Source organism: Ramularia collo-cygni (assembly GCF_900074925.1).
Source record: "Ramularia collo-cygni strain URUG2 genome assembly, contig: RCC_scaffold01, whole genome shotgun sequence".
NCBI lineage: Eukaryota > Fungi > Ascomycota > Dothideomycetes > Mycosphaerellales > Mycosphaerellaceae > Ramularia > Ramularia collo-cygni.
In genome coordinates, this window is record NW_019716255.1 from 2,970,390 (window position 1) to 2,997,432 (window position 27,043).

The 27,043-nt window shown below is 51.5% G+C and overlaps 8 protein-coding genes; 2 read left to right on the forward strand and 6 right to left on the reverse strand.

Moving 5' to 3' along the window:
* Positions 1–2,138: 2,138 nt before the first annotated feature.
* Positions 2,139–4,442, reverse strand: RCC_12292 (uncharacterized protein; the record flags this gene model as incomplete). Its single annotated transcript, XM_023766219.1, has 1 exon — positions 2,139–4,442. One exon carries the CDS (start codon positions 4,440–4,442, stop codon positions 2,139–2,141), a length of 2,304 nt encoding a protein of 767 aa, XP_023621987.1.
* Positions 4,443–5,297: 855 nt separating this feature from the next.
* On the reverse strand, positions 5,298–6,622 carry RCC_00990 (uncharacterized protein; the record flags this gene model as incomplete). XM_023766220.1 has 3 exons in its annotated part: positions 5,298–5,825; positions 5,879–6,533; positions 6,618–6,622. The coding sequence occupies 3 exons, from the start codon at positions 6,620–6,622 to the stop codon at positions 5,298–5,300; spliced, it is 1,188 nt and encodes a 395-aa protein (XP_023621988.1).
* A 2,732-nt stretch (positions 6,623–9,354) lies between these two features.
* RCC_00991 (related to MFS drug efflux pump) lies at positions 9,355–11,397 on the forward strand (the record flags this gene model as incomplete). XM_023766221.1 has 7 exons in its annotated part: positions 9,355–9,574; positions 9,630–9,930; positions 9,986–10,138; positions 10,197–10,343; positions 10,397–11,227; positions 11,287–11,308; positions 11,368–11,397. The coding sequence occupies 7 exons, from the start codon at positions 9,355–9,357 to the stop codon at positions 11,395–11,397; spliced, it is 1,704 nt and encodes a 567-aa protein (XP_023621989.1).
* Positions 11,398–12,378: 981 nt separating this feature from the next.
* Positions 12,379–13,464, reverse strand: RCC_00992 (uncharacterized protein; the record flags this gene model as incomplete). Its single annotated transcript, XM_023766222.1, has 1 exon — positions 12,379–13,464. One exon carries the CDS (start codon positions 13,462–13,464, stop codon positions 12,379–12,381), a length of 1,086 nt encoding a protein of 361 aa, XP_023621990.1.
* Positions 13,465–13,980: 516 nt separating this feature from the next.
* RCC_00993 (uncharacterized protein) lies at positions 13,981–15,618 on the reverse strand (the record flags this gene model as incomplete). Its single annotated transcript, XM_023766223.1, has 1 exon — positions 13,981–15,618. The coding sequence occupies one exon, from the start codon at positions 15,616–15,618 to the stop codon at positions 13,981–13,983; it is 1,638 nt and encodes a 545-aa protein (XP_023621991.1).
* Positions 15,619–16,076: 458 nt separating this feature from the next.
* RCC_00994 (probable electron transfer flavoprotein beta chain) lies at positions 16,077–16,897 on the reverse strand (the record flags this gene model as incomplete). XM_023766224.1 has 2 exons in its annotated part: positions 16,077–16,784; positions 16,847–16,897. The coding sequence occupies 2 exons, from the start codon at positions 16,895–16,897 to the stop codon at positions 16,077–16,079; spliced, it is 759 nt and encodes a 252-aa protein (XP_023621992.1).
* Positions 16,898–19,442: 2,545 nt separating this feature from the next.
* RCC_00995 (uncharacterized protein) lies at positions 19,443–23,056 on the reverse strand (the record flags this gene model as incomplete). XM_023766225.1 has 5 exons in its annotated part: positions 19,443–20,043; positions 20,095–21,167; positions 21,219–22,267; positions 22,321–22,661; positions 22,710–23,056. The coding sequence occupies 5 exons, from the start codon at positions 23,054–23,056 to the stop codon at positions 19,443–19,445; spliced, it is 3,411 nt and encodes a 1,136-aa protein (XP_023621993.1).
* A 1,176-nt stretch (positions 23,057–24,232) lies between these two features.
* Positions 24,233–26,512, forward strand: RCC_00996 (uncharacterized protein; the record flags this gene model as incomplete). XM_023766226.1 has 4 exons in its annotated part: positions 24,233–24,355; positions 24,503–25,082; positions 25,133–25,166; positions 25,231–26,512. 4 exons carry the CDS (start codon positions 24,233–24,235, stop codon positions 26,510–26,512), a joined length of 2,019 nt encoding a protein of 672 aa, XP_023621994.1.
* Between the last annotated feature and the right edge of the window lie 531 nt (positions 26,513–27,043).

A 27,043-nucleotide genomic window follows, 5' to 3' on the forward strand; every position in this document is an offset into this window, starting at 1 on the left:
CTTGCATGGAAAGATCCTGTAGAACAGCGCCAGGACCTTGCGATCGCTCGAGCAGAGTTTCTTGCATCGTAATCTTCAATGCTGATAGAAGGAGGCCTAGGATTGATTCTGGTGGATCATAGCTCGGTTCTCCGTCCCGCGCTATAAAGGTGTTCCTCGAGGCCATGGGTAGAGCTGCTAGCAAGTCGATATTCTCCGAAAGCAAATGTTGTTGAGTCCAAAAGCTGTAGGCCGGGCGCCTCCCATGATCGTTTTCCGGCTTAGCCCTTTGCACATGTACCAAAATGCGTGAGAAGAGTACATAAGCTCGACATAACCTCTCAATGACGCTGCATTGGCCCTGTCTCAGTCCAGGCCAGCTTTCCGTGAGCTGCGATAGATGCGATAAGTTCTATGACGGTGCAGGTCAACAAATGGTACATGTCGATCGTATGGAGTGAGTCCATACTTCTGACCTTATCGGAATGTCCATCATACCGCCGCCTCCGTGAGTCAAAAACGATATAAGTTGCTTGGCCATCAGCACTACCTGTTCTTGTTCTGTCGGTTGCCCTAGMGCATTCAGGGAGGCATCGTGAGGCTGCATACAATTCAGGTACAGCGATACGCGGCACATTGTGAGCCATGCATTGTGTAACCGGGCAGCATACGTTTCAAAAAGCCCAATCAACACCAAAGCCTGTATGTGCCGTAGACTTCGGATGACCGCAGGCTGAGCGATGTCAATCTGGTCAAGAGTAATCCTCGCCTGGCGATAAAAGAAGCTGGAAAAATCCACGTCGGGAGCACAAAGCGCAGAATTGGAGATGGCCCAGATTTGGAAGTCGGCACAAAACGGTGCTGCCAACGCCCACATGACATATGTCAGGGCCAGAAATCCAGAGTCTGGACAGATCATGCTGTGTGTAATATAGTTGTATCGATCAATTAGTGGGCACCTTTGTTGATCCCCAGTCTCGAAATATGTAGCCACTCTGCGCTAATCAGTATGATCTCGCGCAGCCATTCTTCTTCACTTGACTCACAGGGACTCGGCGAGACGTTGCGGTATCCCCAACATATCTCCTGGACTACGATCGGCCGGAAAGTCGGTATCGATTCCTTCTGCACAAGTCCAGTCGAATGGTACGGTGTCAAGCCCGGAATCGCCAGCACCAAAAGACGAGGCGGTACTGCCGGAGCTCATGGTCATCGCTGGAGATATTGACAAAGGTATCGAACCCAAAGTCATAATGTCCTCGAATCCAAGATCGAGGGTCGTTTGGGCGTGACTAGGAATATGTGCGGGCGGGAGACTCGAGGAGCTTACGCTCTCATCCTGGGGCCCGGTACCATCTATCATTTCGCCGTCCCAGTTTCTGGTCGCGTTTTGATCATGGGGCTCGGACTGACCCTGCTCGTCATTAAAAGCCATAGAACTGGACCCCCCAAAGTTCGACTGCGTTGGGAGCATGGACTCTGCGATAGAAGATCATGTCAGCTCAGCTCAATCAGATCAATGCAGCGGAAACCACGTACGTTGTTGATGCTGGTGTAAAGCCTTCAACCTTTTTGGAACCTTGTAAGAACATTGCAACTCTTCWCCGGTCCCTGAGCAGTTCCTGCACCATGGCCGCCGACCATCGCACCGGACTTTACGACTGCGGCATCTCGTACATGCAWCGTGGTGCCTGGCCGATGCAGCCTCCTCCATTATGAATAGGAAGTTAATGTTCGTGGGTAAGATAGGAGACGGCACCCTCACTAGATGTCGATAACATACTGCTCGACCGACACCTGGCGGGGCCTGTTCGTATCAAGTATCCTATTGTACCTGACAGGTATGGCATAGCTAAAGAGTGGGCTCTAGAACATGATGCGAGTTAGCTTTCGCGAATACTGGAGTACCGCAGATCTATACATTGTGACGGGCAACCATGCAGACATGTGTGCAGATCTCTTGGGGACTTCCCGCTTCATAGCGTATTGTTGGGACGTTGCTTCACGTCAAAGGTTCTCCGCGGCCCAGGGCTTGTAAGCTGATGGAGAGCAGCTGATCTGGTCACTTGTACAGATGAGCAGGTCAATTCTCCTCACTAGTAGAGGGAAATCCGATGTAAAAAGGAGCCATAGCCGCTTCTTCGCTGTGGCTGCTAGCTTCAACTGTAGTCTGCCGAGAAAAACGCAGCAACCTCCTCCACCACGACTTTGAATTGACTTTGGAATCCGTTGATATCTGCGCCTCTGGCAAATCGCTGCGGATCCATCGTCACGACTTCTTCTAGTGCCGCTATCACTTCCTGCAAGAAGCTGGCGCATGATTCTGTTTTCGCACCCCGAACGTCCCCAAGCCAATGAAGGCTTTCTAACAAACGAGCAATGCTCCACTCATCCCACACCAAGCCACGCTCCATCCAGCTGCTTTCAAGAGTCAGTACACTATAGACGATGTGCAATCCGGGTGGGATGAAAAGAACRTCGCCTGTGTGGAGAAACACTGCACGAGCCTTCCCTTGGGGATCCCACCCATGGCCTGCTTTCGAGAAGCAGTCCCAGTCATCCGATGTCATGGCTTTTCGTGGGACGAACAACCACAAGGATTTGCCCAGCAAATTTCTAATCCAACCTCCTGTCAAGGCGTCGATGCGTGCGCCGGAGTATGCACCTCGCGCACTGATCGTGTCGTGTTCCGCAGTCGTCTCGCGTAGCAATGACATGTCTGAGTCATCAGGTCCACGCTGAGCTTCAAGTCGCTCTACCAACATCTTCAGCAGGCGATAACGAGGAAGACTAGTTAAGCGAGGCTTGTTAGCGTCTGCCCATGGAGGGAGTCGTGGAGCACTGTAGGCTCCCTCCGTCTGCAGAAGCGCCCGCACAAAAGCGTCGCAAGATATGCGCTCCTCACTCTCGGAGCTGGGACTTTGTACATTTAATTCGGACCCGGCAAGCCGATCGCAGATCTCTCGGACACAGCGATCGAGACTGAAGTCCACGGCGTCCTTGAAGTTTTCTTTGATCAAAATTGGCCGATCGAAACTCTTGTCTTGGGCAAATCTGCAAAAGGCTTGCTCGTCCATACACCATATGTCCGCCGTATGTTGCGCTGTATTGGGGTTTGCTGGTCCTGCAGGATCGTGGTATACCGTTGCGGAACGTAACTCGTCTGTCCATCTTGACAAGCTCGATCCGAGTTTATGCGTCATACACTGCTCGAGAGCTAATGTATATGCTTCATCAAACACGGGCTCCGTCGGGGGCCGCGGAAGTGTAAAGTTGTGCGACTCAGGTACAAATGGTTTGTTCAGTCTGCTCGGAGACACAACCAACTGGGGAGGAGGGAAGTCCAAGGGAGCGGCGCTCTCTTCGGACATATTTGCGTGGAAGCATGAACTCCAGTCCACCTGACTAGATTCGGATGGATCCAGCATATCTGTATCAAAGTCATGCATACAGCCTTCTCCACACGGTGTTGCCATTGTAGTGTGCTCGTCGTCTGAAGTGTTGCTTGAGTTTTCAACTTCGCCGAAGCTGTGTTGTGACTTGCTCATTTGCCAGCTAGCTGAGGGGACACGAGACATCTGGCATTTGGTAATTGGTGTGCGTAAGACAGTCAGCTTTGGTACTTTGCCCGCTGTAGTTGGTCTTCTGCCATTGTCTGATTGAGCCTTTGTAGGCGGGCATCTTTGCGCGCTGCTGGTCACCTTAGCTGCATCCGGCGGTGTACCAAGATGGTGACATTGATCACATGGTTGGATCTGCTGCACGTTTGTCCTTGGCACAAGGATTCCGAATGCATCGTACTGAAGAAGGTACATCTGGACATAGGGCCGCCGGGCCAAGCACTCTCCATCGTCAAGCCACATGTGACCGTCAGCACACCCAGCCCATTGGCTCACAAGTTTGAGGAGATCGGAAGTTGCAGCGGTCTTAAGTGCGACTTTGATGTCGGCATTTCTAAATGAGCGGCCATCGACAATGGTTATCTGTCTGCCCGCCGCATCTTCGATGGCCCTAATGTGGGTCATCAGCATGGCGCAATTAATTCTGCCCGCAAATGCGGCCCAGTCGAAAGAGGTACTCCTTGTCAGCGCCACAGCTAATTCCAACATTGGTCGAGGAGCCAGGTGAAAGTTGTAATGCTCTGTCTTCTCCCATGAGATGTAACCGCCTAGTGTGGCCAACGCCCGAGTCCTCCGTGCTACCTCACCGCTCCCCACGGGCCGAGCAGCGAGATCTCGCAGATACTTCCAGCGATCGTCCGGGTCCGACGGCTTGAGACCGCGTCGCTTGAGAGTCAAGTCGAGCCATGTCGCGTAAGCAATACTGAGCTGCTCGTCTTCTAAGATTCGATCGCGGAAGGCTTGACAGTGGCGTAGGAATGACCGCGTGGTATCGCACTCTCTCAGCGACAGCTCTACCCCCCTGAGGATATTGCCCATGCGTGCGACGGGTGGCTCAGACATGGCTTGTCACTAGACATGTATGTCCAGGAAGTATGGGAACCCGTATCAAGAGGTTCTCACGGTCTGCAAGCCTACAAGACCTGCATTACACCGTGTATATGAGCTCTGGCTGTGCCTCAACCCTGGCTGTGCCTCTCGAGATCTCAGCCGCAGCAGTGCACTTATCGCCGCTTGCACTAGCGTCGCAGAACAGCAACTGCGAGGACCTCATCTTGCATGAGCTTGCTGAAGTGGACTTCCCAATTCCAATGATGAATCGACTTTGCGCGAAGTTCCAACACCCTACGAATTCCTGCAGACGCTAAGGTTGCGATACAAGGGCACGGTCCACTTGTTGCGGCATTGACTGGACCGTGCGGTGGCGGTAGTGCGGACGGGACGGAAGTACCGTCACAAAACAGGGATCAAAGCCAATGACGTTGCTAGACAAGCCGCGCMGCACGGAGAAGAACCCACCTTAGGGTGTGTCCACTTGGCTTTACATGTACATTTATACGAAGGAGCTCGTTTTGATTGAGTTCTAACCAAAATCTCAGTTATGTTCGGCGCCTAATACACCGCCGTACAACGTCTTCGGCGAAAGATTCCGGGAACAAACTTACTCTTCTCGACCTTGCGAATCAGATGGTGTAATCATAATCAAATTCTCCTAACTATGTAAGGAGGTATGTCCAAAGATAGAGAAGTATACATCTGGGTGGAGCTAGTCCATTTCTGGTTAGCTCCCACTCAATACAAACGAGCTCCTTCGTACATGTAGTGGCGCAAAACATTGATCCCCATGCTCGAAGATCATTAGACGACCTCGAGAAACAAATCGTGAATGCATTGTGGACATGATCTTCCATGTTTGGCCTAACCTTCTTCGCCGTCCGACATGATCAGCATAGGACGAAGTTGCGCTAGCGCTTCGTCGAGCTGCTGGGTTGTTGATGTCGTGATCAGTTCCCTGCGTGCATTTTCGATGTGTAAAGCGATCACCCTGAGCAATTTTATGAGATCTTGGGCAGACGACTCTGCTACCGCGGTATCAATTGCCATCCTCCATCGCTCTAAAGCAGAGACTCTGTCCAAGAAAGCTTGCGGTAGTTCGACCCTTGAACTTGAGCGACCACTCCATGCTCCGATGTCGTTTGACAACGCGATGCGAGCTGCTTGCACCCGGCTGAAGACATGATCAGCCAAAGCCTTGAGCGGCTTCAGCCCAGTGGTGTCAAGACAGTTACTTAGTGGGTATTTCTCCGGCTCTCGATAAGTCTGGAGGGCCACACGCCAGATCGATGGTCGTATTGCTGAGGGGCAAGTAGGTAGTCCTGCCATGGACAACGCGGCATATGCGATGACATACACACCACAATTGTAATTGTCTGACTGTGGACGATCCTAGAGATTCATCAGTCAAGGTTCCTCTTGCGAGGACGAAACAGTTCGCTTACGACTTCTATAGCCCATGTCCATTCTCCGCTGGGTCCATCGTACAAAGCTAGAAACTTGAGTAATTTTTCCTTCGGGAAGTCAAGTGCACTTTTGTAGGGATCGTAGCAGCCAACGACGCATGATTGGTAATCCACGATTGCAAGAACCCAGTGCTGTTTACCGCGAATGTTCATAGGAACAATGAGCTTGGTGATCCTGGATCCAAGTTTTTGTCGTGTCGTCTGGTCGACGTAACCAGGCTCCACGATAGCAATTCGAAGTGGATCCGGGTTGAGCCAGTGAAGCAAATCGATAATATCAGACGTTGTTAGTCTGCCGTTGCCTTCCAGCCTGTCGACGCACGAGTCAGACTTCTCGCAGTCCTCGTCCGCAATCTTGGTMAAGTCAACGCATTCGGCATCTAAGACTTCAGGCTGACATGCAGGCATCGACTCTCTCCGAGTGGCCGTAAGCGAGGAGAAAGAGATGGGACTGGCGACTCCTGTCATGTCTGGGAGCCAGTGAGGTTCAGGTTTTGGGCACGCAAGGTCTCTAGTATTGCAATGATTGAATCGTTTCCCATAAGAGGATACTGAGAATACGGTGCAGCGCCGCTTAGCGTCGGGGGGGATGGCTGTCATGGTTGAGGGTGTCTTCTGATTAAAGTGTTCGAATCTCCGTATCGCTGTTAGCACATCGCCATTCGTCCGTTGCGGTCGAAGTTGCCCTCCAGGTGGTCGCTATCCGATCACTACTGACCTCATTCAATAGATGCACCGCTCCCTGGAGGTCACCGCCGGACGAGTGCAGAAGATGGCAAAACAGTCGCAAGGAAACAGGGACCAAGACAATCTCGCCAATACCAAGGTAAAGTTCATGTGCTCGGTTGGGCTGCAGACGTCTGATGAGACCTGGCGTCCTTCTCTTCGTTTCTAGCGAATTGGAAGTGCAGATCAGCTGTTGTACGCAATGATCAGCACGTTCTCTATCAATGTGCGCGAGTGATTGACCGATCCATTGAAAATATGGACGTAAAGCTTGTAGAATTTCGCGTGGACTCTGCATTGGCTTGCCGTTTATCAGGAGCCACGTTCGCTGGGCGCAACGCCTTGCTTCTGCTTGTAGTAATAATATGTGTATGGCGCCAAGCATAGAGCGGTGACGCTATCTCGGCGGATGTTGCATGTCCGCTGTCAGATCGAACATTCGTGCACAGAAGCAGGATCTAATGCAGCTGTCGGTATCGTGGCGTTTGCGCTACATGTACTGCATGCGTGGCGCCTCCGTTAGATACACCAGACAAGAGCTTGAGCACTAGATAAGAGCTTGTTCCATCAAATGTACAAATCAAGAGCTTGATAAGCTTCTAGATGATAGCTTGATCCTGCACAAGTAGAATGATCGTCAGCGTGCAACTTTAGGGTAGAGTGATGTTGGCAATTTCCCCAGTTCGATCGTGACGCTCGCTGTCACTCAACCCCAAGGCTCCAACGCGACGAAATCCTCCTATAAGCAGCCCGGCTGGGTTCCACCCATTTTCCCCTTCCGAGAATTGACTTTCAAGCACCGTGCTGGTCGACCGTCTGCGTTGGTTGTCTTGTGTTCCAGAGGACTTAGTTCAAGGCATAGGTGGCATGGTTCTGCATGGCCAGATACCAGTTATCTCCCCTCCTCCAAATTGTTTTCAATAACGCAACATAGCCGCAGAGGCAGGCTTTCGCAGAACCAGTATTAGCTGTCTGCTAGAGGACTTCAGTCTCTTTCACTGCAGCTCTGAACGATATCGCTAGGGACCCGTTTCTCATGCATGACGGTGTACAACTTGAGTCAACGGCCTTCGAGAAGCAGCTGCCATTTCACGCTGAACCTGCGACTCTATGAGAGCTGCCGATCGCTTGGCCAAGCCATCAATGTTTGCAGGCTTGGGCCAGCACTGCAAAGGGATTACCCAAGCCAAGGACTGCGTCGTCCCAAGGGGCTGATAGCACATACAGACCAGGTGGCCTCTGGTTCGCAGTGAWGCCAGATCCTTCGGTTACTGCGTACGAGTTGCGACGACGGCTTTCGATCAGACTGTCCACGGGCAACACAGTTAACAAGATGTTATTAGGGGTTTGCTCGCCTCGATTTCGCCTTTTTGTGTTTGATCAGTGGCTATGAAGAATTTGAGGGTACACAACACTTTCTGAGAAGGTCTGTCCTGGTTCTCCCAGTTATCTCTTGTCATGCGGACGGCATCATAGCAGCAATTCGAAAGACTGATGGACCATGTTCAAAAAGTGCGGAACTAGATGATTCCCGAGGTCATTACTTGAGGGAAGAATCCTCACTATGTAGGGCTCACTTGATCACGTGTTTCAAGTGAGCCTGAGGCATGTACCCTAGTGGTTCAAACCGGCTGAAAAGTAGGAGGTAATGTGAGAGCATTTACGCTCTTTTTGTTAAGATGAATATATGGTATCCTTGTCCCTCAAATCGAATCCCGTCAATATTCAATCGATTGCTTCAGGAGGACATCGCCGTCACATGACTGGCTTTGTTCGATGCGGTCAGTTGCCGAGTTTAGCCGAGACTTTCTTCCTGCGTTGAGCACCAGCTTTTGCAACAACCCGATCCACCGCCACTCAATTCGAGGCGAGAAGTACTACATACAAGATAACGCACAGCTTTGGCATTGCTTCCGCGCAGGTGCTTGCCCCACAAACTCCGCGATGTCCAGACAGCTCCAAACTGCCAACCGAGCGCCTGTTCATGTACCCCAGAGCTTCTCCGCACGCCAAAATCCGCCTATTTGTACGGGGAACGCATCTGTGCAAGATACCATCGAGCAATTGGACGGCACCCAGATCCCGCAGATGCTCCGTGAATGTACAATGATACATTTCGGTCAAGTGCTCTTCGTCTACGGAGATAGCCCTGGGCATTGTCTACCTTCTATCCTGGATTTCCGCGACATTGACTGTTCAGCGAACTTCAAGTGGCACCAAAAGACCATCCTATAAAACGGCGAGAAGCTCTGTAGTGAGGCAAGATACATGGCAGAGCAATCCTTATGGTTCAAAACTTTCATGAGAAAGAATAACAACAGGAGCCAGCATTATTCCCGCATCCGGATTAAGGACTTTAACCCTCACTCCCATGTAAGCTGACTTGATTCACTTGAGCATACCACGTGGCTCCTCGTGAGGTGGCTTGTAGCGTGTATCGTTACGCAGATCTAGCCCATCAGATCAGGACTCGCAAGACCCATGCTCGGCCAGTCACACCACAGCAGTGAGCCTGTTATTGCATGCCGGAAGAGTCGACTTGAATGCTCCAGGATCTAGATTCGCTTGCAAATGCTCCCTGGCACGCCACAGTCGAGGTCCAAGTTTCCCCTCTTTCGTGTCACTGTCCGAGACATATCCATAAAGCCATCCGCGGTTGTTGCTCTTCCTGACGTCTCCTTTCCTTGCATCTCCTTCCTCTCCCACATCATTTTTGGGGTAATTTAATCATGGCAGAAACAGAGAAGGGAACGATCGAGCGTATCGAGACGCGGTCAGATTACGAATCACCTACTCGACAGAAAGGCAGCCCTCTTGAGAAGACTGACACTATCGAGGCGATTGCCTTGGACAACCATCATGCCTTCATGGGAGATGACTCCGATGGCAAAGTTCGATGGACAACCAAGAAGTTGCTCGCCGCTGGCTTTCTGTCAATGCTGTACACAGGTCAGTCAATGCCAAAGCTTCACCTGCGCTGAATACTTATTGATCGATCCGAAAGGCTCCCAGCTTCCGCTTTATTTCACTGGAGGTACTCTCAGCTTTATTGCCGAAGATCTTGACGCWCATGATGCCATTGGATGGCTCCCAGTAGCCAATACACTTGCCATTGCATCGGTTTGCCCCTTTGTAGGCTATCTTCAGGACCTGTTCGGGAAGCGATACATTGCTCTCTTTGGAGCGCTTCTTCTCTGTCTCGGCTGTGTCGTTCTCGGAACTGCCCAACATCTCGGTGCAGGCCTTACAGGTATGGCGTTGGCGGGTGCGGGCGCTGGTATTGGTGAATTGACGGGGTTGGCTGGGTGAGTGATTTCAATTGATGGTCTCCTACGACAATGAATGCTAACAATTCCACAGACTCGCTGAGACTGTGCCTGTGAAGCACCGTGGCTACTCACTTGCAGCTCTCACAGCATTCGTTATTCCATTATGCCCATATGTAATGTACTCGCAACTATTCTCCACCAGAGGATCGAACCCAACATGGAGGTGGGGAGCATGGATCTGTCTGTAAGTGACGACATTTTCCGCTTTGATGAAGCGAGCAAGAAGCTGACGATGAATTCAGAGTCTACAACGGCGTGACTCTGATCGGTCTTCTCTTCTGCTACTTCCCGCTCGGTCACGCACGTGCGGCGGGATTGAGCACCATGGCAGTCGTCAAACGTATCGACTACGTCGGCGGGTTTGTATCGATCATCGGATTGACACTATTGTAAGGCACCGTTCCCAACATTCATAAAAGCATCACCTAACAACTCTCCACAGTCTTGTCGCTCTTCAAGCCGGTGGCTACAGTCATCCCTGGACGAGCGCATACATTCTCTGCCTACTCCTCTTTGGCATCGCCTTGATTTTTGCATGGATAGTCTGGGAAGGAAAATTCGCCCGTCACCCCATGATTCCCAAAGAACTCTTCACAGGCCAGAAAGTCGTCGCGCCCGCTTTCGCAGTCGCTTTCGTCGCAGGAATGAACTTCTTCTCCCTTCTCAACTTCTGGCCTCTGACCATCTCCAACGTCTGGTCTCCAGATCCCATAGCGATTGGATGGCGTGGACTTCCCGTTGGACTTGCCACGGCAGTAGGAGCCATCTTTTGGAACTTTCTCCTCAGCGCCTGGACAGGCAACTCTAGATGGGTACTTTTCATGGCTTCCGCTATGCTCACGGCTTTTGGAGGCGCTTTGGCCAGCATGGAGCCTGGCAATGCCGCTCAATCCGTCACTTTGGCTTCCTTTGCTGCTTTTGGACTAGGAGGTGTGATTGTGCCGGCTGCTACTGTCGCCATGGTTGCTTGTCCGGATGCTCTCATCACGACTTGTGCTGCGTTATCCCTGTCTGTCCGTGCCGTCGGCGGTGCCATTGGATACAGTATTTACTACAGTGTGTTCAACAAGAAGTTGACCTCCCGCCTCCCGGTCTTGATTGGAACGTACGCTGTTGGAGCTGGTCTACCTTCCACAAGCGTCGAGCTATTTGTTGGAACAATGCTCACTGCGCCGGCAAATATCTCTTCTGTCCCGGGCGTGACTCCAGAGGTACTGGCAGCTGCGACTTTGGGAAGGCAGTGGGCTTATGCAGAGGCTCTCCACCTTGTTTGGTAAGTTCTGGGCTCTTCAAGAAACTCCATTCATGCAGCCAAAGCTAACGATGCGCTAGGTACGTGAGCATTGCTTTTGGGGTATGTGCCATGGTATGCTCTCTTCTCATTCCAAACACCAAGAAGTTTGAGACGAATAGAGTCGCGGTGGATCTACACTGAGCTCATAATGATAATGATGATAATGATAATGATATTTGATGTCCGCAATGCCACCAGCAGGTCTCAATCCGCCCCTTTGATGAGCGCGCATGTGAAAGTCCTAAATAGCGAAGCCTTGTATTCTCGTAACAATGAGCAAGATTGGCGTATTCTACGTCTTATTGTGCACTCCTGATAGGATTAGGGTTGGAGTAGTAGCATAATGTACGCCGACGRCTTGTCTAGATCATCAATGCAACAATGCTGCATGTATCAGCATCGTCTGCAATGCTATATACATCTACACCGTTTTTGAGCGTACACAAAAACGACAACAAGCGCGTATAGGGTGGGTGATCATCGTCTCATCCATTCTAGGAACAGCTGTTGTAGTACGATCCACAGGCACTTTGCAACATGCGTCGTCTCCCCTCAATCCTCGATAATTTCCCTCTTAGCGCTCCCCATAGCACCATCTCTACCGGCCAGAACCCTCAGCACAACGATTGCCCGAAGCTTCAAAAGCCACCTCACCGATTGTTACGTCCCGGATCGATCCCCTACTTCACAAGCATCCGAAACTCTTGAATTCTTGAGCAGAATACCATCTCTAGCTAGTCATAGCATAGAATATAGCACGTCTCCGTCCCTCTCACCACGGGACAGCCCCTCTGAGCCTCCCAGAATCTCCAAGATGTATACAATCCCTTTGACGGAAGCGCGGTTGAAAGAGCCTTGTGCGATCCAATTAGGAGGCGTAGAGGAGCCTTGCGGTGTATGATACGAAGTCGCGTTTRAGATGGAGGGAGAAGAGGACAAATCTTTCCAAGGGAATGGGTTCTTGTAGTCCAGCAGAAGATTAATCATCTCTTGGAAAGTGGCGTATGGCATCCTCGTCCAAAATTCGCCTATCACTATTATACAATATGGTACAAATCCAGCCCAGCCGTAAAATGGAGTGAAGTCCCACCCACCCTCATCTAATCATGTCAATCATAAACGACAACCCATCAAACCTCCCTCCACTTCTCCCCCAAAACAACCTCCCTCCTAAAAGCATTCGCATAACTCCCCATGCCAGCACATCCACCCCTCTCCAATCGATCCTTAGCCTCCGGCAACCACCCCTGAATCCTCTCCATCCTCCCATGCGAACTAGGATGCGTGCTCAAAAACTGYGGCGGCGCCATGCYCTTCTCGTCAACTTCCATGCGACCCCACAACTCCACCGCAGCTTCGGGTTGGAAACATGCATCCGCCATCATCAACAAGCCAATATAATCCGCCTCACTCTCCTGCGCTCGACTGCCCGGCAACTCAAACGCAATCTTACTCATATAACCTCCAATCCCCGGATCCACGCCTAGCATTAAGCTCGCGCCTATAGCAATCGGCATCAGAATCGCGGACTGCGACATTCGTTCCGCGGCGTGATGCGCGACGTTGTGGGCAATCTCATGACCCAGAACTGCCGCGACAGCGTTCTCGTCATACTTGCAAATATCCAAAATGCCTCTAAACACAAAAACTTTCCCCCCAGGAATGACAAAGGCGTTTTTCATATCGCCATCAATAACGTGCACTTCCCATTCCTCCCCTTCCAATCCCGAATGCGGAATCAATCTCTTCAACACCCCATTAACAAGTCTGTGTTCTCGGCTCAAAGGCGACATGATTCTCCCCCGAAACTCTTGCATCGTAGCCGCATACATCTGTTGCCCTTGCGAAGACTCGGTCGAGGCGCCGATGATGTTGAAGCGTCTGCGACCTGAGACGGGGACTTGTTCGAGATTGTAGACGTAGAAGCCACCGCCTGCAGCTCCCAGACCGCCGAGTTCGTAGTAGAAGGTGGGACGGGCGGCCCAGCGGTGGAAGTAGGAGCGGGTCGTGTTGAAGCGTTGGTAGTTGAAGGCTTGACGGCGATATTGCCGTTGCCATATTTTTCTGGGTGGTTTGCGAAATGTTGTTCGGTGTGCTGTCGTCCATGATTGGGAGGCGAATGTCGCTTTTTGTTGGATCGGTGAAGGTGTGAAGAAGTGGCGTGGAGTTTCGCCTACTCGGGGGAGATTGCGGAGGAGGGATCGCATGGTGAACATGGTGGTGATAGGTACTTCGCGCTATCGGTACGGAGGGGATGTTGCGATGTTTGGTATCATGTTGTTATGAAAATGTGGTGGTGATGTTCGAGGAAGGATGACGTGAAGGTGCTGTGCTGATCAGATGTCGACGCGCTAGCGTCTTCATGAAGAAGTGTATATCATCTATACCTTTTGAAAATGTAAGGGATTCGCAATGCTGTCACGATGTCTCAAAAATGAACGGAATGAACACGTATAAGATCACGTCATATTCATTGAATCGTCAAGTATCCTAACGCCACCCCTGCAGCCAACATCGCGGCCACTGTTGAGAAGCAAGGTAAACTTTTGTTGGAAGACAGACCGAGCTCGCAACACAGCACATCAACCCATGCCACGCCACCCAACTCGCTCATCCGCCTAAGCTTCTCCGCCTTTTGGTAGTAGCCACGTCCATGTGTCTTGAGCCAGAGTCTCTGACAGCCACGCAAAGGAAATTCTCCACGAGATTCCTATGCCCGCGACCTCGAGACACTACTCATCCGACATGATCGAATCGTCATCCGCTGTGGCCCAGCTCAAAGAAGGCAACACTTGTGGCACCGTAATGTTGCCTTCAGCTGCGTCTTTGCTTGGGCCGGGAAAGCCAGGATGCATGTCGACATCATCGTGGAGCGCGGGAGTGGTGGGCTCGATCGCCTCCTCAGAGTTGTCCTCTTCCTGCTCAACCATAGCCCCTCCAACCGCTTTCGCAGTAGGTACAACCCTCCGACACACCGTGCAAGTCTCCTGCTGCCTCAACCACAACTCCAAACACTCGGCATGATGTTCCGAATGTCCGCACGGCAACACGATGACCACGGACTCCTTCTTGAGCGGGTCCATGCAAACGGCGCACTCAGCAGCGCTGCTGCCCGTCTCGACGAAGAGCTTTCGTGGGAGTGCCTGGATGGTAGCCTCGCTCGCTGGGTTCATCCTGATGTATGCGTTTGGGTCCAGTGCTTCTGGAAARTGCTCGTACGGGTSGTTCCAACCTCCGTCCATTCCACCATCGCCTCCACCATCTTCACCATCCATGTCGTCAAAGTAGAACCCCCACAAGCGCTCATCGAACTGGCAGAAAGGATAGCCAAGGGCGGCACGGCGCGCGTTCAGGTCGCCCGCATGATCTACTATCGCGTCGAAGTTCGAATGACCGTTGGTGAGTAGAGCCAATTGGAGAGCTTCTTGAGCCTTGAAGAGGTCGAGGCCGACACAGACAGGGCAGACTGAATGCTGCAGGTCCATCTCAAGGTCGCCATTCCAGGCGAGGATCGGCGAGTCATGGCCAGCGATCAATAAGTTCACAACCCCACGATCTGGGAGCCAGCCGTTCCTGCACTCGGGAATACATTGTTGGCGGGCATTCGATGCGATGGTATGGTCTGCATGGCGGACGTAGTCGCCCTGTGGAGAGTTGATTATCAGGTGGTCTGGGGTTGGTACGGTGTCGGCGATGCTAAGAGTGTCTTTGCACTGGTTGCATGCCTTGGGATCGTCATGGTGAACGATTTCGTTGCCGTACACTTGAAAGCTGTGGCACTTGTCCACCTCGGCGACTTGAGAGTATGTCAGCTTCTTCAACTTCACGTCCTTGATGACACCTCCGTCGTCGGAAATGATGTCAGTGACGATGAACAAGCTTGGTGGTGTATCAACGTGGGCGAGCGCTGCGGCAGTGTCGGGGTCAGTGTTATCGTCCGCGCTCTCGTCTTCATCCTCGTTGTTCTCGCCGGCGCTGCTGGTATCCTCCTCGTCTTCGCCATCATCGTCACCCTCATCGTCGCCCTCAACGTCGCCCTCAGCAGCGCTGTCGGCATCGTCGTGTGTCTGCTCCTCATCGTCTCCGTCCACSTCCTCGGAATCCTGCCCCTCATCTTCGTCGCTCTCGCGCGCATCGTCCTCCGCGGCATCGTCATCGACTGCAACGATGAAGAGAAGGTCGCCCACAACCAGGCCATCCAGAGCCTCGAGCTGGTGCGCGGACAACYGCGCGATTGCATTGGCAGTTGTGGAAGGACCGGTCGTATCATTGACGGCGGTAGAGTCGACCATGTCGCCGGTGGTGGAAGCGGACGCAATGGTAGCGGCGGTAGAGTCAACCATGTCGCGGGCGGTGGAACCGGACGCCATGGTAGCGGCGATGGAGTAACAACTGTCCGTGTCAGCGACGGTGCAAGGCTTGGTCTTGCTTGACCGGTTGCGAAAAAGGCGTGTGATTGTATGTGGTTGAGAAGGTTCAGTGGAGAGAGGTGTGCGAGTACGGAAGAGGGGCCGGTTCATGAGCCGGCGGAAGAAGCGCATGTGACGAGACGGCGGGGTGATGAGGGAGAGTGAATGGACGGGATCGAGTGAAGCAAGCGTGACGGCCCGGCGGGCGGAAGAGAAATCCTGCACGCGACGGTGAGAGACGAGGCGGGATAGAAGAGAATAATCGAAAGTGCGAATGAAGTACAGGTAAATCAGAAAGATGATGCCCGACAGATTTGCTGGTACTCACCGGGCTAACCCTCCCACCATTACCTCACATCACGGGGCGTACATACGTGTACACGCACAAATACACATGCGCCGACACCAATACTTCCTTTCTACAACGCACCCAACTCCTTCAACTTGCTAATCATGCCATCGACATCCTCCACTTTGCCGCCTCCCTGCCTCTGTGCCGGCTCCTCGACCTTGACCGTCTTCAGCCTCCTCGTGGCATCAATTCCATAGTCCGCCAGCGTCTTCTTCTCCAAAGGCTTCTTCTTCGCCTTCATGATGTTCGGTAAACTCGCATACCTCGGCTCATTCAACCTCAAATCCGTCGTGATGATCATCGGCAGCTTCGTCTTCAACGTCTCCACTCCACCATCCACCTCTCTCGTCACCGTCACATTGTCCCCGTCAAACTCCACCTTACTCGCTTGCGTTGCTTGCGGCCACTTGAGCAGTCCAGCGAGCATTTGTCCCGTCTGGCCAGAATCATCATCGATACTCTGCTTGCCTAGAATGACCAGATTGCTCTTGTTCTCTTCTACGACTTTTTGTAGGAGCTTTGCAATTCCGAGAGGTTCCAATTCCGTCTTCTCTTCTACCACGTGAATCCCGCGATCCGCTCCCATGGCCATGGCTGTGCGGATAATGTCCTGCGATTTGGCGGGGCCGGCGCTGAAGGCGACGATTTCTTCCACGGGGAGTTTCCGTTCGCGGAATCGCACGGCTTCTTCCACGGATAATTCGTCAAAGGGGTTCATGCTGTGCTTGACGTTGGTTTCCACGCCTGTTTGCGCTTTGTTGACGCGGGGTTTGACCTGTAACGAAGCATGTTAGCTGTGCAGAGATGGTATATGTGAATGGGCCGAGGAAAACATACAGCATAGTCAATGACCCGCTTCACGGGCACCAGTATTCTGAGCTTCGACATGATGTATATTGTGCTGTAGACCGTGCGGTGGGATTGCCTGTCTACGGTTTGCGGATGAAGCGAGAGAGGACGTCAATGTGCTGTCGATCTTGTCTGCAAGGATGCGAGTCGGAAACGAAAGCCGAGGTCGGTGGAGCGGTTTTGGCTTCTGACCTCCATCCCATCACCGCTCCTCCATATCCATCGACAAATCCATCGACCCTGCAGGAACTTCGTCACAAAGGCGTTCGTTTCATTGCTCTCCGAAAGATACATAATATGCTGGTACAACTCCCGGTCAATGGGTCTGGCAAAAGCYGACGCTGTGCATGAGTCGGACGTCCGCTACCTAGTGAGCTTTGGACCTGTTCGACGAGAGATGGCGACAAAATATCTTGTCATCAAACTTACTCTGGCCAGTTGTATAGCACCTCATGTCTCGTTCATCAACTACACGTCAAACCTCTCTACATGCTGTGTACGCACACCTCCGATCTGATCACTGCTGGTGGAGAAGCCATTGAACCGAAAGCCAGAGAATTGGACGTCAAGCTCATATGCGAGTATGTCAAATCACCGTGGCCGATGCATCACGTCCGCTGCTCGCATTGTCGGATGATCTTGGCTCAGGTGGCGTGAACGCATCTTTGGTGCGAATTTCACACGATGCTTCGTCCTTGGAGTCATGCAAATCAGTCGCCAGAGATCTCCTTTATGAGGCTCTACTTTATCTCTACGAAAGAAGAGAAAAGCACTTGGGCTTCGCGCTACATAGTTGCGCTGGGCATATAATGCTGGCCAAGAACAAACATCCCAGACAATCTTAAGTCGAACCTTCGCATCTGGAGCGGAAACACCAAACACCGCATTGATTGACGAGCGACGTATAGTCCTCATGGAACAGCCATGGAAGCATATATTGGAACAAGACACTCAACAGTCACATTCGATCATAGGTGCATGAAAAGCAAGCCATCCCGTCCGCTCTGGCCTATTTAACCATGCGACCGTTTGACTAGTACTCGGGTAGGTGACTACCGGGGAATCCCAAATGTTGAATGTTTTTGTTTTTGTTCGAGAGCATGGGGAGGAGAAATTTTCTTCTTCGGCTTCATCTCGGATACGAACCTTTTGCAGCAGAGCGAGCCCCTTTTTGCCTGCATAGTCGGAGAGTAATAACAATGGACTGTAATAGGTATGCAGTTGACGAAAAGCTATGATGGGAGAAGATAATCCATTGTCGAGGTGAGCCTTCTCCAATAGGCATTGTGAGCAGATTCCAACAACGACCAAAAGAACCCCCTGACTCCGATCAACGGACTAGAGAACTAGAATCACACATGTTTGCTGGCCGCAAAGTCACAATTGACGGCGTTCAACTGACGCTGCAATTCTCGACGGAAAATGTAGAAGTTTTGAGGCGAGAAAGTTCAGAATGCACGTCCACGACCGGCGAGAATCTTTTTTTTCTTTTTGATGCAAAGGCTTGCATTGTACATTCGATAATTTGAGCGCTTCATCACACCAAAGTTAACTTGATGATGAAATCGAGTCGATGCTTGCAGTTGCCAAGAACTTGTGAGCGTGGTTTGATGGGTTGAGGAGAGATGGGAATGCTGTTACCTCTGTTCCTTTGCATAGAGTCGTTTGTGGAGGATTTTAGCGAGGCGGTCCTGTCCTGGTATGTGCAGGAGTGGAGCTGGGCATTCAGCACACCTTGTTGTAGTTTCTGCTTCTGGATCAATCTGGAATCCAGCTCTAATCGGTCCACAGAGCGCCGTTCAAGCTCCTATCCCGCCCACTCTATCACAATTAGCTGTTGAAGATACATCGCCATCGACACCACCAGCGATTGTTTCTGACCCAGCAGAACAAGGAGAAGTACACGACGTCGCCAATTCAAAGCCGAATGAACGAGACACGGTACGAAATGCTCCGAATCGGCACGTTGCTCACCAACGTGCCGCCTTTTTCGGTGCCTGAGGGAWTGTTGGAAATTCACTAGTAGACCTACCTTCCTTTGGAGTCGCATTCAAGGGGCATGCGAAGAGATTGTTGAGCTCTGACAGGGCCTTTCCCGTGCTTGAAACTGCTTGTAATAACCCGGAGGATATCCTTCTTATCACGTATCCCCAGAAGCTACAGCCTTGGAGCGCACAGATGCGAGAGGTCGAGGACATGCAGCAGGATCTTCTTATACCAGCCAAGCTTGCCGAGATGAGGCTCGCTAACTCGGTATCCATCGTTGAGGACTTTGAAGCTCAAGCTCACCGAGGKCATCTGCGGGCTGTGACAATAGATCGGACTTGATTGCCTTTCAGTCTCCATTTCGATAGGCCATTTATAGAAAATCCGATCGGGATTGTGGTATTTATGTGGAAGATCGGCCAGGTACATTTCACGGTCTACCACCCGATGAGTAGCTCATCACCGATATATCGACATAGTCGCATCATATCTTAACATAGACATCACACAGCAGCCTAATTGATTTCAACACGACAAATGGGAATGGGAACGATAGGCGCAATCTCCTAACCTGAGAGTGAACACTTGCGCTCCCAACTCAGCCCCAAGGAGCCTTTTCACCATCCTCGTGGATGTCTGCGTTAGTTTCCTCCCCCCCATCGCCCTCGACGACACCGAGCGACTCCAACCGATCAAGTATATCAAACTTCATATCATCGCGCTTCTCTTGCGAGATCTTCGCCTTGTCGAGATTCTTGAGCTTTGTCTTCAATCGTTTGATCTCAGCATCAGTCTCCATCATCTCCTGCGGCTCAAGAGACATGGTCGTTAGTACGCGGGAGGAGCCATTGCGTGGCGTTGATGGAGGCTGGCCTCTAGCAGTGGTACGTCGAGACGGATTGCTGCCACTGTTACGATGTGGTAGCGACATCCGCTTCCCGCCCGAAGGTGATGGCTCGTAATCATCTTTGCGAAGTTTGTGCGTCGCAACCCACTCACTGTGCGCTCCGAGGTTTGACGAGTGGTGCACTTCGTCGAGGTAATCATCGAAGGCAGAGCTGGTTTTGGCAACATACTCGAACTGCTTCGCAGTCAAAAGCGGCTTTTCACGCTTTTCGTGGCCTTTGTTGTCCCAAAAGTCCCAGTTCGCAAGCGCAATCGCGGTGTGAAACCCGTTTTTGATCTGTCTGCCATTCCAGCTATCGAAATTGTCAGATTTATTAATGAACTGGAAACTTGTTGCAACTTACAGACGACCTGGAAAATCCTGGTTGGTTTCCCAGTGCTTCTTGCAAAAATCCATGATGTCTTTCCTTCTGATGTCGAGATCGAACTCTGGGCTTGTTTCGATGCGATCCAGGTTGAGCTTCCAAATCTTTTCGGTGGAAGTGCGGTCCAATGGTGGATAGTAGAGACTGATGTGAATGCGCGAGCGGAAAGCTTCGTCAAACTCCCCAACACGATTGGTGGTCAGAATGAGAATTCCTGCGTAGTACTCGAGAACCCGCAGGAATACCGAAACCAATCCATTCCTTTTGAAGTCGCCACCTCTACGTTGTGCGAGGAACACGTCAGCTTCATCAAGTAACAAGACGCACTTCCACTTTGTAGCCAGGCGGAAATAGTCTTCCAAAGCATCTTCCACCTCTATGGCAGTCGTTCCCAGGTCACCACAGGTAATCGGAAATAGCGGTCGATCCAGCTGTGCTGCAATACTCTCTGCGGTCGATGTTTTGCCGACTCCAGGAACTCCGTGGAGCAGGATGATAAGACCACGTCCTTTGCCTCGGATTATGTCCAGAGATGGCGGTGCCATGCTAGCCCTTCTGCGCGGGAGATTGTCCGGTAAATTCTCGCCAGTATTGAGGCCCATATGGTTCTTCACCAATGCCCGAAGGAGTGTCTTGTTCTCCTCGGGTAAGACGAGGTCATCGAAGGAATTGTCCGCTTGCCTCTCGCAAAAGTTGTTGACATTCAATGCATGCCACTTTCGTTCAGTCAATGCGTATCCGTAGAGCCGAAGAGGGAGTAACATGTATAGATCGTCGTTCTTGCCATCGGTGTTTTCGACGAAGGTCGCGTGATCCCTGACGTCCAGAAGATGTTTGCCAGCGTCGGACTCCATGAATACGTCTCGATACTTGCGATCGATTCCATCATCGACGTACATATCCGAGCAGGCACGGCAGTCCTTGACTCCGCACTCTGCGAACCAAGTGATCTCACGACCATCTTGATCAGTCGGCTTGGCAATATAGTCCGCTTTGAAGGACAAGTGGGAGTCCAGGATATGTGCCTGGTCAATTATACATTGTCCCGATACCTGCAATAGTCAGTTCACATTCAATGCTCGTAAAGGTCTTCCGTAGCAAACCTCGTCATCGCCACGTTTGTCATCTTCAAGCCAAGTGTTAAGACGCTCGTCTCTGAGAGATCTCCCCTCATAGTCGCGGTGGTGAACGTGTGCGTATTTTGCAAATAGTTTCCCCCTTGCGAGCAGCTCAGATTCGGCGACACTGCGATCGACGGCGTAATGCGCAGGATATATTTCCAGCGACCGTATCGATCGTTTGCCATCATACGCTAGGATCGGTATGCGAGTAGATCTGGGTCCTAGATAACGACCATCGAAGTCCACGTATGCGACGTCAATGATGAGAGGAGTCATCTTGGCAACTCCATACGCGCGTCGAGCAAGCTTGGTTCTCTTGAGCTCGCTCTGAGACAGAACGCCGTCGTGATCAAGGTCGTTCCACGCATCTTTCTTGCCATCCATATCGATCATAGGTCGGCCACCTGTGACATGAAGCACTCGAAAAGCTTTCCGAGCATTTTTCAGCTGATTGTTGTCCTGCAGCACGAGCTGACCTGGGCGGAACAGGTGCCAAAGATCTTCAAAGGACAGCTCGTCCAATTTTGCATCATCGAGGTCCACGCGTAGCTGCGAAATGTCCGATATGTGCTCGTCAATAAAAGCAACCAGCAGCTTAAGATGATCTCGAGTGCGTAGTTTCTTGACATTCTCGTTCTCCTCGACGGTTGCCGGTGGGGTTGCCGCATCACTTTCCGTCTTTTTAACCGAGACGACATCAGTGCTAGTAGTCTCTGCGCTGGTGCCTTCGTTGCTAGTCGTCTTGATACTGGTCACCTCGGTAGTGGTATTTTCGATGGCGGTCGCCTCGGTGGCTGCACTTGAGTCTTCTCCAGTTTGCGTAGTTGAGTCGGCAACCGCGGCCTTTTCCTCCTTTAACGCTTCACATTCTGCGTTGAGGGAAGCCAATTTATCTTTGATGAGCTTTTCGTTTGATACCAAAAACTTAAACGGTCGGCAATGAACGTTCTTCGAGCTCATTGTCGTCTCGGTGATGTTCCCGAGCAGCTCCAGCAAACAATGGGAGTTGATGGCAAGACGGTAAGGCACTTCTGCAACTGCATCAGAAGTTGGACAATAGGCACAAGGGTTGATGGCCAAATACCTGTACTCTGGTCTTCAGATTCAGGCACCAGCTCTCCGCAACCGATACTCCCCTTGGTTGCGGTTACAGATACGAGTACGGAGCCCTTACAGACGCCCATCTCTGATTTGACCTTACGGAACTGGAGGTAGTTCATCTGCTCGATCTTGAGCTCTTGTTCGCGATCCATGATCATTTTCTTATCGCCCTTGGTTTCGGTCTCCTCCGCGAGGACCCTACCAAACAAGTCATCGAAGTCTTTCGCCGTTGCAGAGTCTGGCTTGTCGTCCTTGACTTCAGGTTTCTTTTCCGTAAGCGAATCCGAAGCCTTCTCCACTTCACCTGCAGAAGTATCGGAGGTACTAAGTCCACGTCAGTACCTGTCGCTGAAGAAGGGCCGAGGGACGCACCTTTTGTAATTTCGCAGTGTTTGCAACTCTTCTTCAACGATCTGGAGACGACGTTCAAGCCGACCAACGTACTCGTCGGGATTGGTGTTCGGAACCTGGGCAGAGACGTGCTTTGCAGTGGGACTTTGTGTAGCTCCGTGCTTATCGGTCGTCCCGTTGATGGATACTGAAGGTTTGACGCCAGAGAGCTGAGACTCGGGGGCCTTGTGAAGTACTGGACGTTCCAAACTTCCTGTGATTGGGGTAGCAGCGCCGCTCTTGGAAGTGCTGACTTCGCTTGACGTCAACACGTGGTTTGCGCCATTTCCTACGGTGTGCGTGGAAGTTGATGCCTCCCGAGAAGCCATTTCAGTGAGATATGCCAGATGCGTATTGTGTAAGATTGTAGAAAGACGGATCTTGTGTAGAACAAAAGAACTCACTGGGAATAATCCCAGGGTGGGACAGGAGCATTTCTGGGGGGTTTTATAGCGGGGGGAGTCCCATGGAGTATTGACTATGCATACAAACGCTGTGGCACAATATTAATAGCGAAGAAGCTCCCGGCCAGACCAGCGGCACGACGCCACCAAAGCATGAGATGTGCAAGGCCTCGCGTCTGCCCTCAGCCAACATATGTTGGCCGTCAGTAACGTAGGGCGTAGGGTGACCATCTCCACTCGCATCGAGACGACCAGCCACGTACCACCAAAAGAGCATTGTTATGCAACGCAGGTTATGCCCATCACATGGACATGTAGCCTCGGAGTACACGAGCAGATAAGACCAGGCTGTGTAAACTGTACATCTCGTTCATCACAGGACGGCTGAACCGAGGTCGTTCCTTGTAAGAGGACTGCTCCGCTGTGGTGGCTTCTAGACATGTGCACGTCCAGCGCATGGTTCGCTATCGTCGAGAGGCTGATGTCGCTTGCATACCATATTTGTATCATCGCTTCGCCGCATCGAGCAAGCCTATTGAACATCCTGATGGCCCTCTGGTCATGGTGAAATTTTCCCGCTGCAAAATCTGATACTCACGGCATGGTTCGCTCTCAGACTAACATGACCCATGTCAAAGAGACGTCGATAGAGGCAGTGTGGGCATCGAGAGGTTACACAGGCGGCACGGCTGAATGTCAACAACGGCAGCTAGCGTTATCGTGCAGTATTTATTCTAGCTCAGCCCTGCTGCAGACACGGCAGCGCCACAGTCTCGACTTTGATTCCATTGGGCCTCTCGCGTCTTCGAGGCGGACGGGAGCGGGGAAGGCATGAGAAGTTGAGCTGGGATATCCTGTTTTTGGAGTGCTCAGCTGCGGAGGTGATGGCTGCAAATAGTTCGACTTGTTCGAGGCGTTCAGGGTCGGCGGCACGGTGACTGTCTTGTACCTTATGGTCGGTCCGGCAGAGGGGCGGCATCGAGGAGCTCTCTCTCGCACTGCTGCTTGCTTTCTGACCGAGATTTCTCCTCATTCAACCAGCTGATAGACCCGACCGCAGAGGAGTGACTGCCGCAGCGAAAGGACGGGAAGCTGGAAGAGATGCAGTCAGTCGGCTCGACTTCGGAATTCCGGCGCGTCGTGCAGCGCGCGATTTCCGTGAAACGGCACGAATTGGCATCTCATCCAGCGATCAATGAAGCCCTGAAAGACTCATCGCTCCAGGTCAGTAAGGTACCTTACCTTAGGTTTGCATCGTGAAGGACGGTAATCACGCAGACAACATCCTCATGGCTCGCAGTCGCCATCTAAAGCAATGGAACGAACCTTGGTTGGTGAGCAGAGCACTAATATAATACGACTCTCCAACAGACATCAGCCTTCGCATCGAAATCTGTGCAGCATGGGCTGAACCACGTTTATCGCGATGTCGAGAAGGAGGCCGAGAACTTTCGAAAGGCCGTGGAAGAATATGACCTCTCCGAGGCACCAGAACACCTTCGAAACAGCATCATCAGCAAAGCGGCCCATACTCCAGAGGAAGCCTTAAACGCCGCGAAGGCCGTTGCAGATTCACACTACGAAGTAAAAGGCTTCTCGGATTCCATCGTACGCAAGCTGAACCGCATGTTTACGGACAATATCAAAACAATTTCAACGTGGGCAGAAGTACTTCCCAGTCAGAACGAATACTGCTCCATTCTCTGTGCTGCACTGAAGCTGATCTTTGGCGCTGCTGCACGGCTGAAGCAAATCAGAGAGGAAATCTGCGATGCTATAGCCGGGATTCCAGAGATACTGGATTCAACAAGTAATGTATTGGGCATGTTCGAGTTTCACAAATTGCAACCCGGCAGCAAATTGCACGAGCACAATGCCGCGATCATGGCCGGCATCATCGCCCTCTTGCACCGCATCGTATACGAATTGACCAAACAGAAGCCGTTCCGGAGTGAGTACCAACCCTACGCCTTTGCAGTGCTCGCGAGTAACAACGAATAGAGAGAAAAGTCGCCTGCCTCCTCAAACAAGATAGGTACGGTGCGAATCTGRGCTTAGCTGTAGAGACGCTGCACAGCAGTGTCGCCAAATTCAAAGAGACAGCTGAGCAGTACAAGCTGGTCGCAAATCATCCAGACCAGAGAGGCGGCCCAAGAAACCCGAGATAGCGTGTTGATGATACACGGGGCCACTATCCAGCACCAGAAGGACAATCGTATCCTGCAGATGCGATCCGAGCAACACATCAGTATCGTTGGAGGACAGGTCGTCGATCAGATGGACATTATTCGTGCAGAGCAAGCGAAAGGGATGTCTGACATTAAGAGCAAGGTCGAGGATGGAGTGTCCGAATTCAAGAAGTTGCTTTTCGAGCAAGAATTGCGACATCAGCGGGAGCTTCAACTTCAGAAGGAGCTTAATGAAACCAGAATCAGATTGGTTCTGCCAAGTCTACTCGAGTCGCATCAGCGCATCGATATGCGGACGGGTAGGATCAATGAGTTCGAGGATGAGGCAGCAAGGCTGAGATTGGGCCGACAGTCCCACGCAGCCACAGAGTACCACGCAAACAAGTTAGACCAAGCCATCGAAGTTCTCAACTTCGACCGCGCTAGGGTGGAGAGTGATATCCAGGGACTGCTCAACGATGCATTTGACCTCGAAACACATGTGCAAGATCGCGCTGTGGCTCTCATGACGGACTGGAAGCTGTTACAATGGCTGGACACCGCGGACTCCTCCACGCTATTCGTCAATGCCAATTGCGATCCCGAGGAGAGTCCAACATCATACTGTTGCGCCAAATTGACCGATGCAATACAATCCGCGTGCGGGGACATCAAAACGGACATCAGCGACATGTATTGTCTTTCCTTCTTCTGTGGTAAACACACACGTTATCGGGAATTGAACGCTGGACCGTGCGGGTTGATGCGAAGTTTCATTGCGCAGCTTCTGCTTACACACAGAGAATACACTTTGWCAACCTTGCGAGAGGTTGAAGCGGTTGATGCAGATGACATCGAGTCTCTTTGGTATGTGTTCCAACATCTGGTGGAGAATCTAGGACCCAAGATCATACTCTTCCTCATCATCGATGACCTCTTCGCGTTCGAAAGCAGAAAGATCTTTGCAGAAGATACGGTCCACCTGCTTGGTTTCATGACAGGTCTCGTAGAAGGGTCACCCGACGCGGTCTTGAAACTATGGATCTCCAGCAACACAGGGAGTCGTAACCTTCGCCAGCTCCTCGACTGCTCCAATATACTGGTGCTTCCGGAAAACATCCCAACCTCCGGAGGTTTCATGCAATTGAAGGATGAGTTGCAGAAATTGCGCATATCGCAAACGGATCATCTTAATGAGTATGACAGCATGTGATCATCGCCGTTTGTACTCCATCTCAAAAGGCTTCGCAAGCTTTCGCAGTCCTTGATCACTCAGAAACCTGCGGAAGACACAAATTGAATGCCGAACTGCAGGAACAAAAGCGCCGATCTCTCTCTTTGCAATTACGAGCACGTTGTCGAGAATGAAGCCTCTCTCTGATTCACTGCTCATCCCAGACGTTAGATATGTACTCGAAACTCTCACTACGAAGCAGCCTTTTCATAGTCCGCACTAGTAGCCTCATAGAATGGATTGATTCCTACGTCGACCACCCGTCGCTTTTTTCATTAGTTGGGCTAGCTAAGGGCCCTTATACTAATATTAGTACTATAGCGCCCTCTATACTATCTATAAAGGCTTTACCTCGCGGGAAAATCCTTATATTAATAGCTCTAGGTATATAATAGGGAAAGATTTTAATAGAGAGAGGAAAATAAGCAGTTTTCAAGTTGTATTAGAGGATCCTCCTCAGTGTTTATAGTATGTATCTACCGTTCAATCGAAATACGCGGAAAGAAAAAT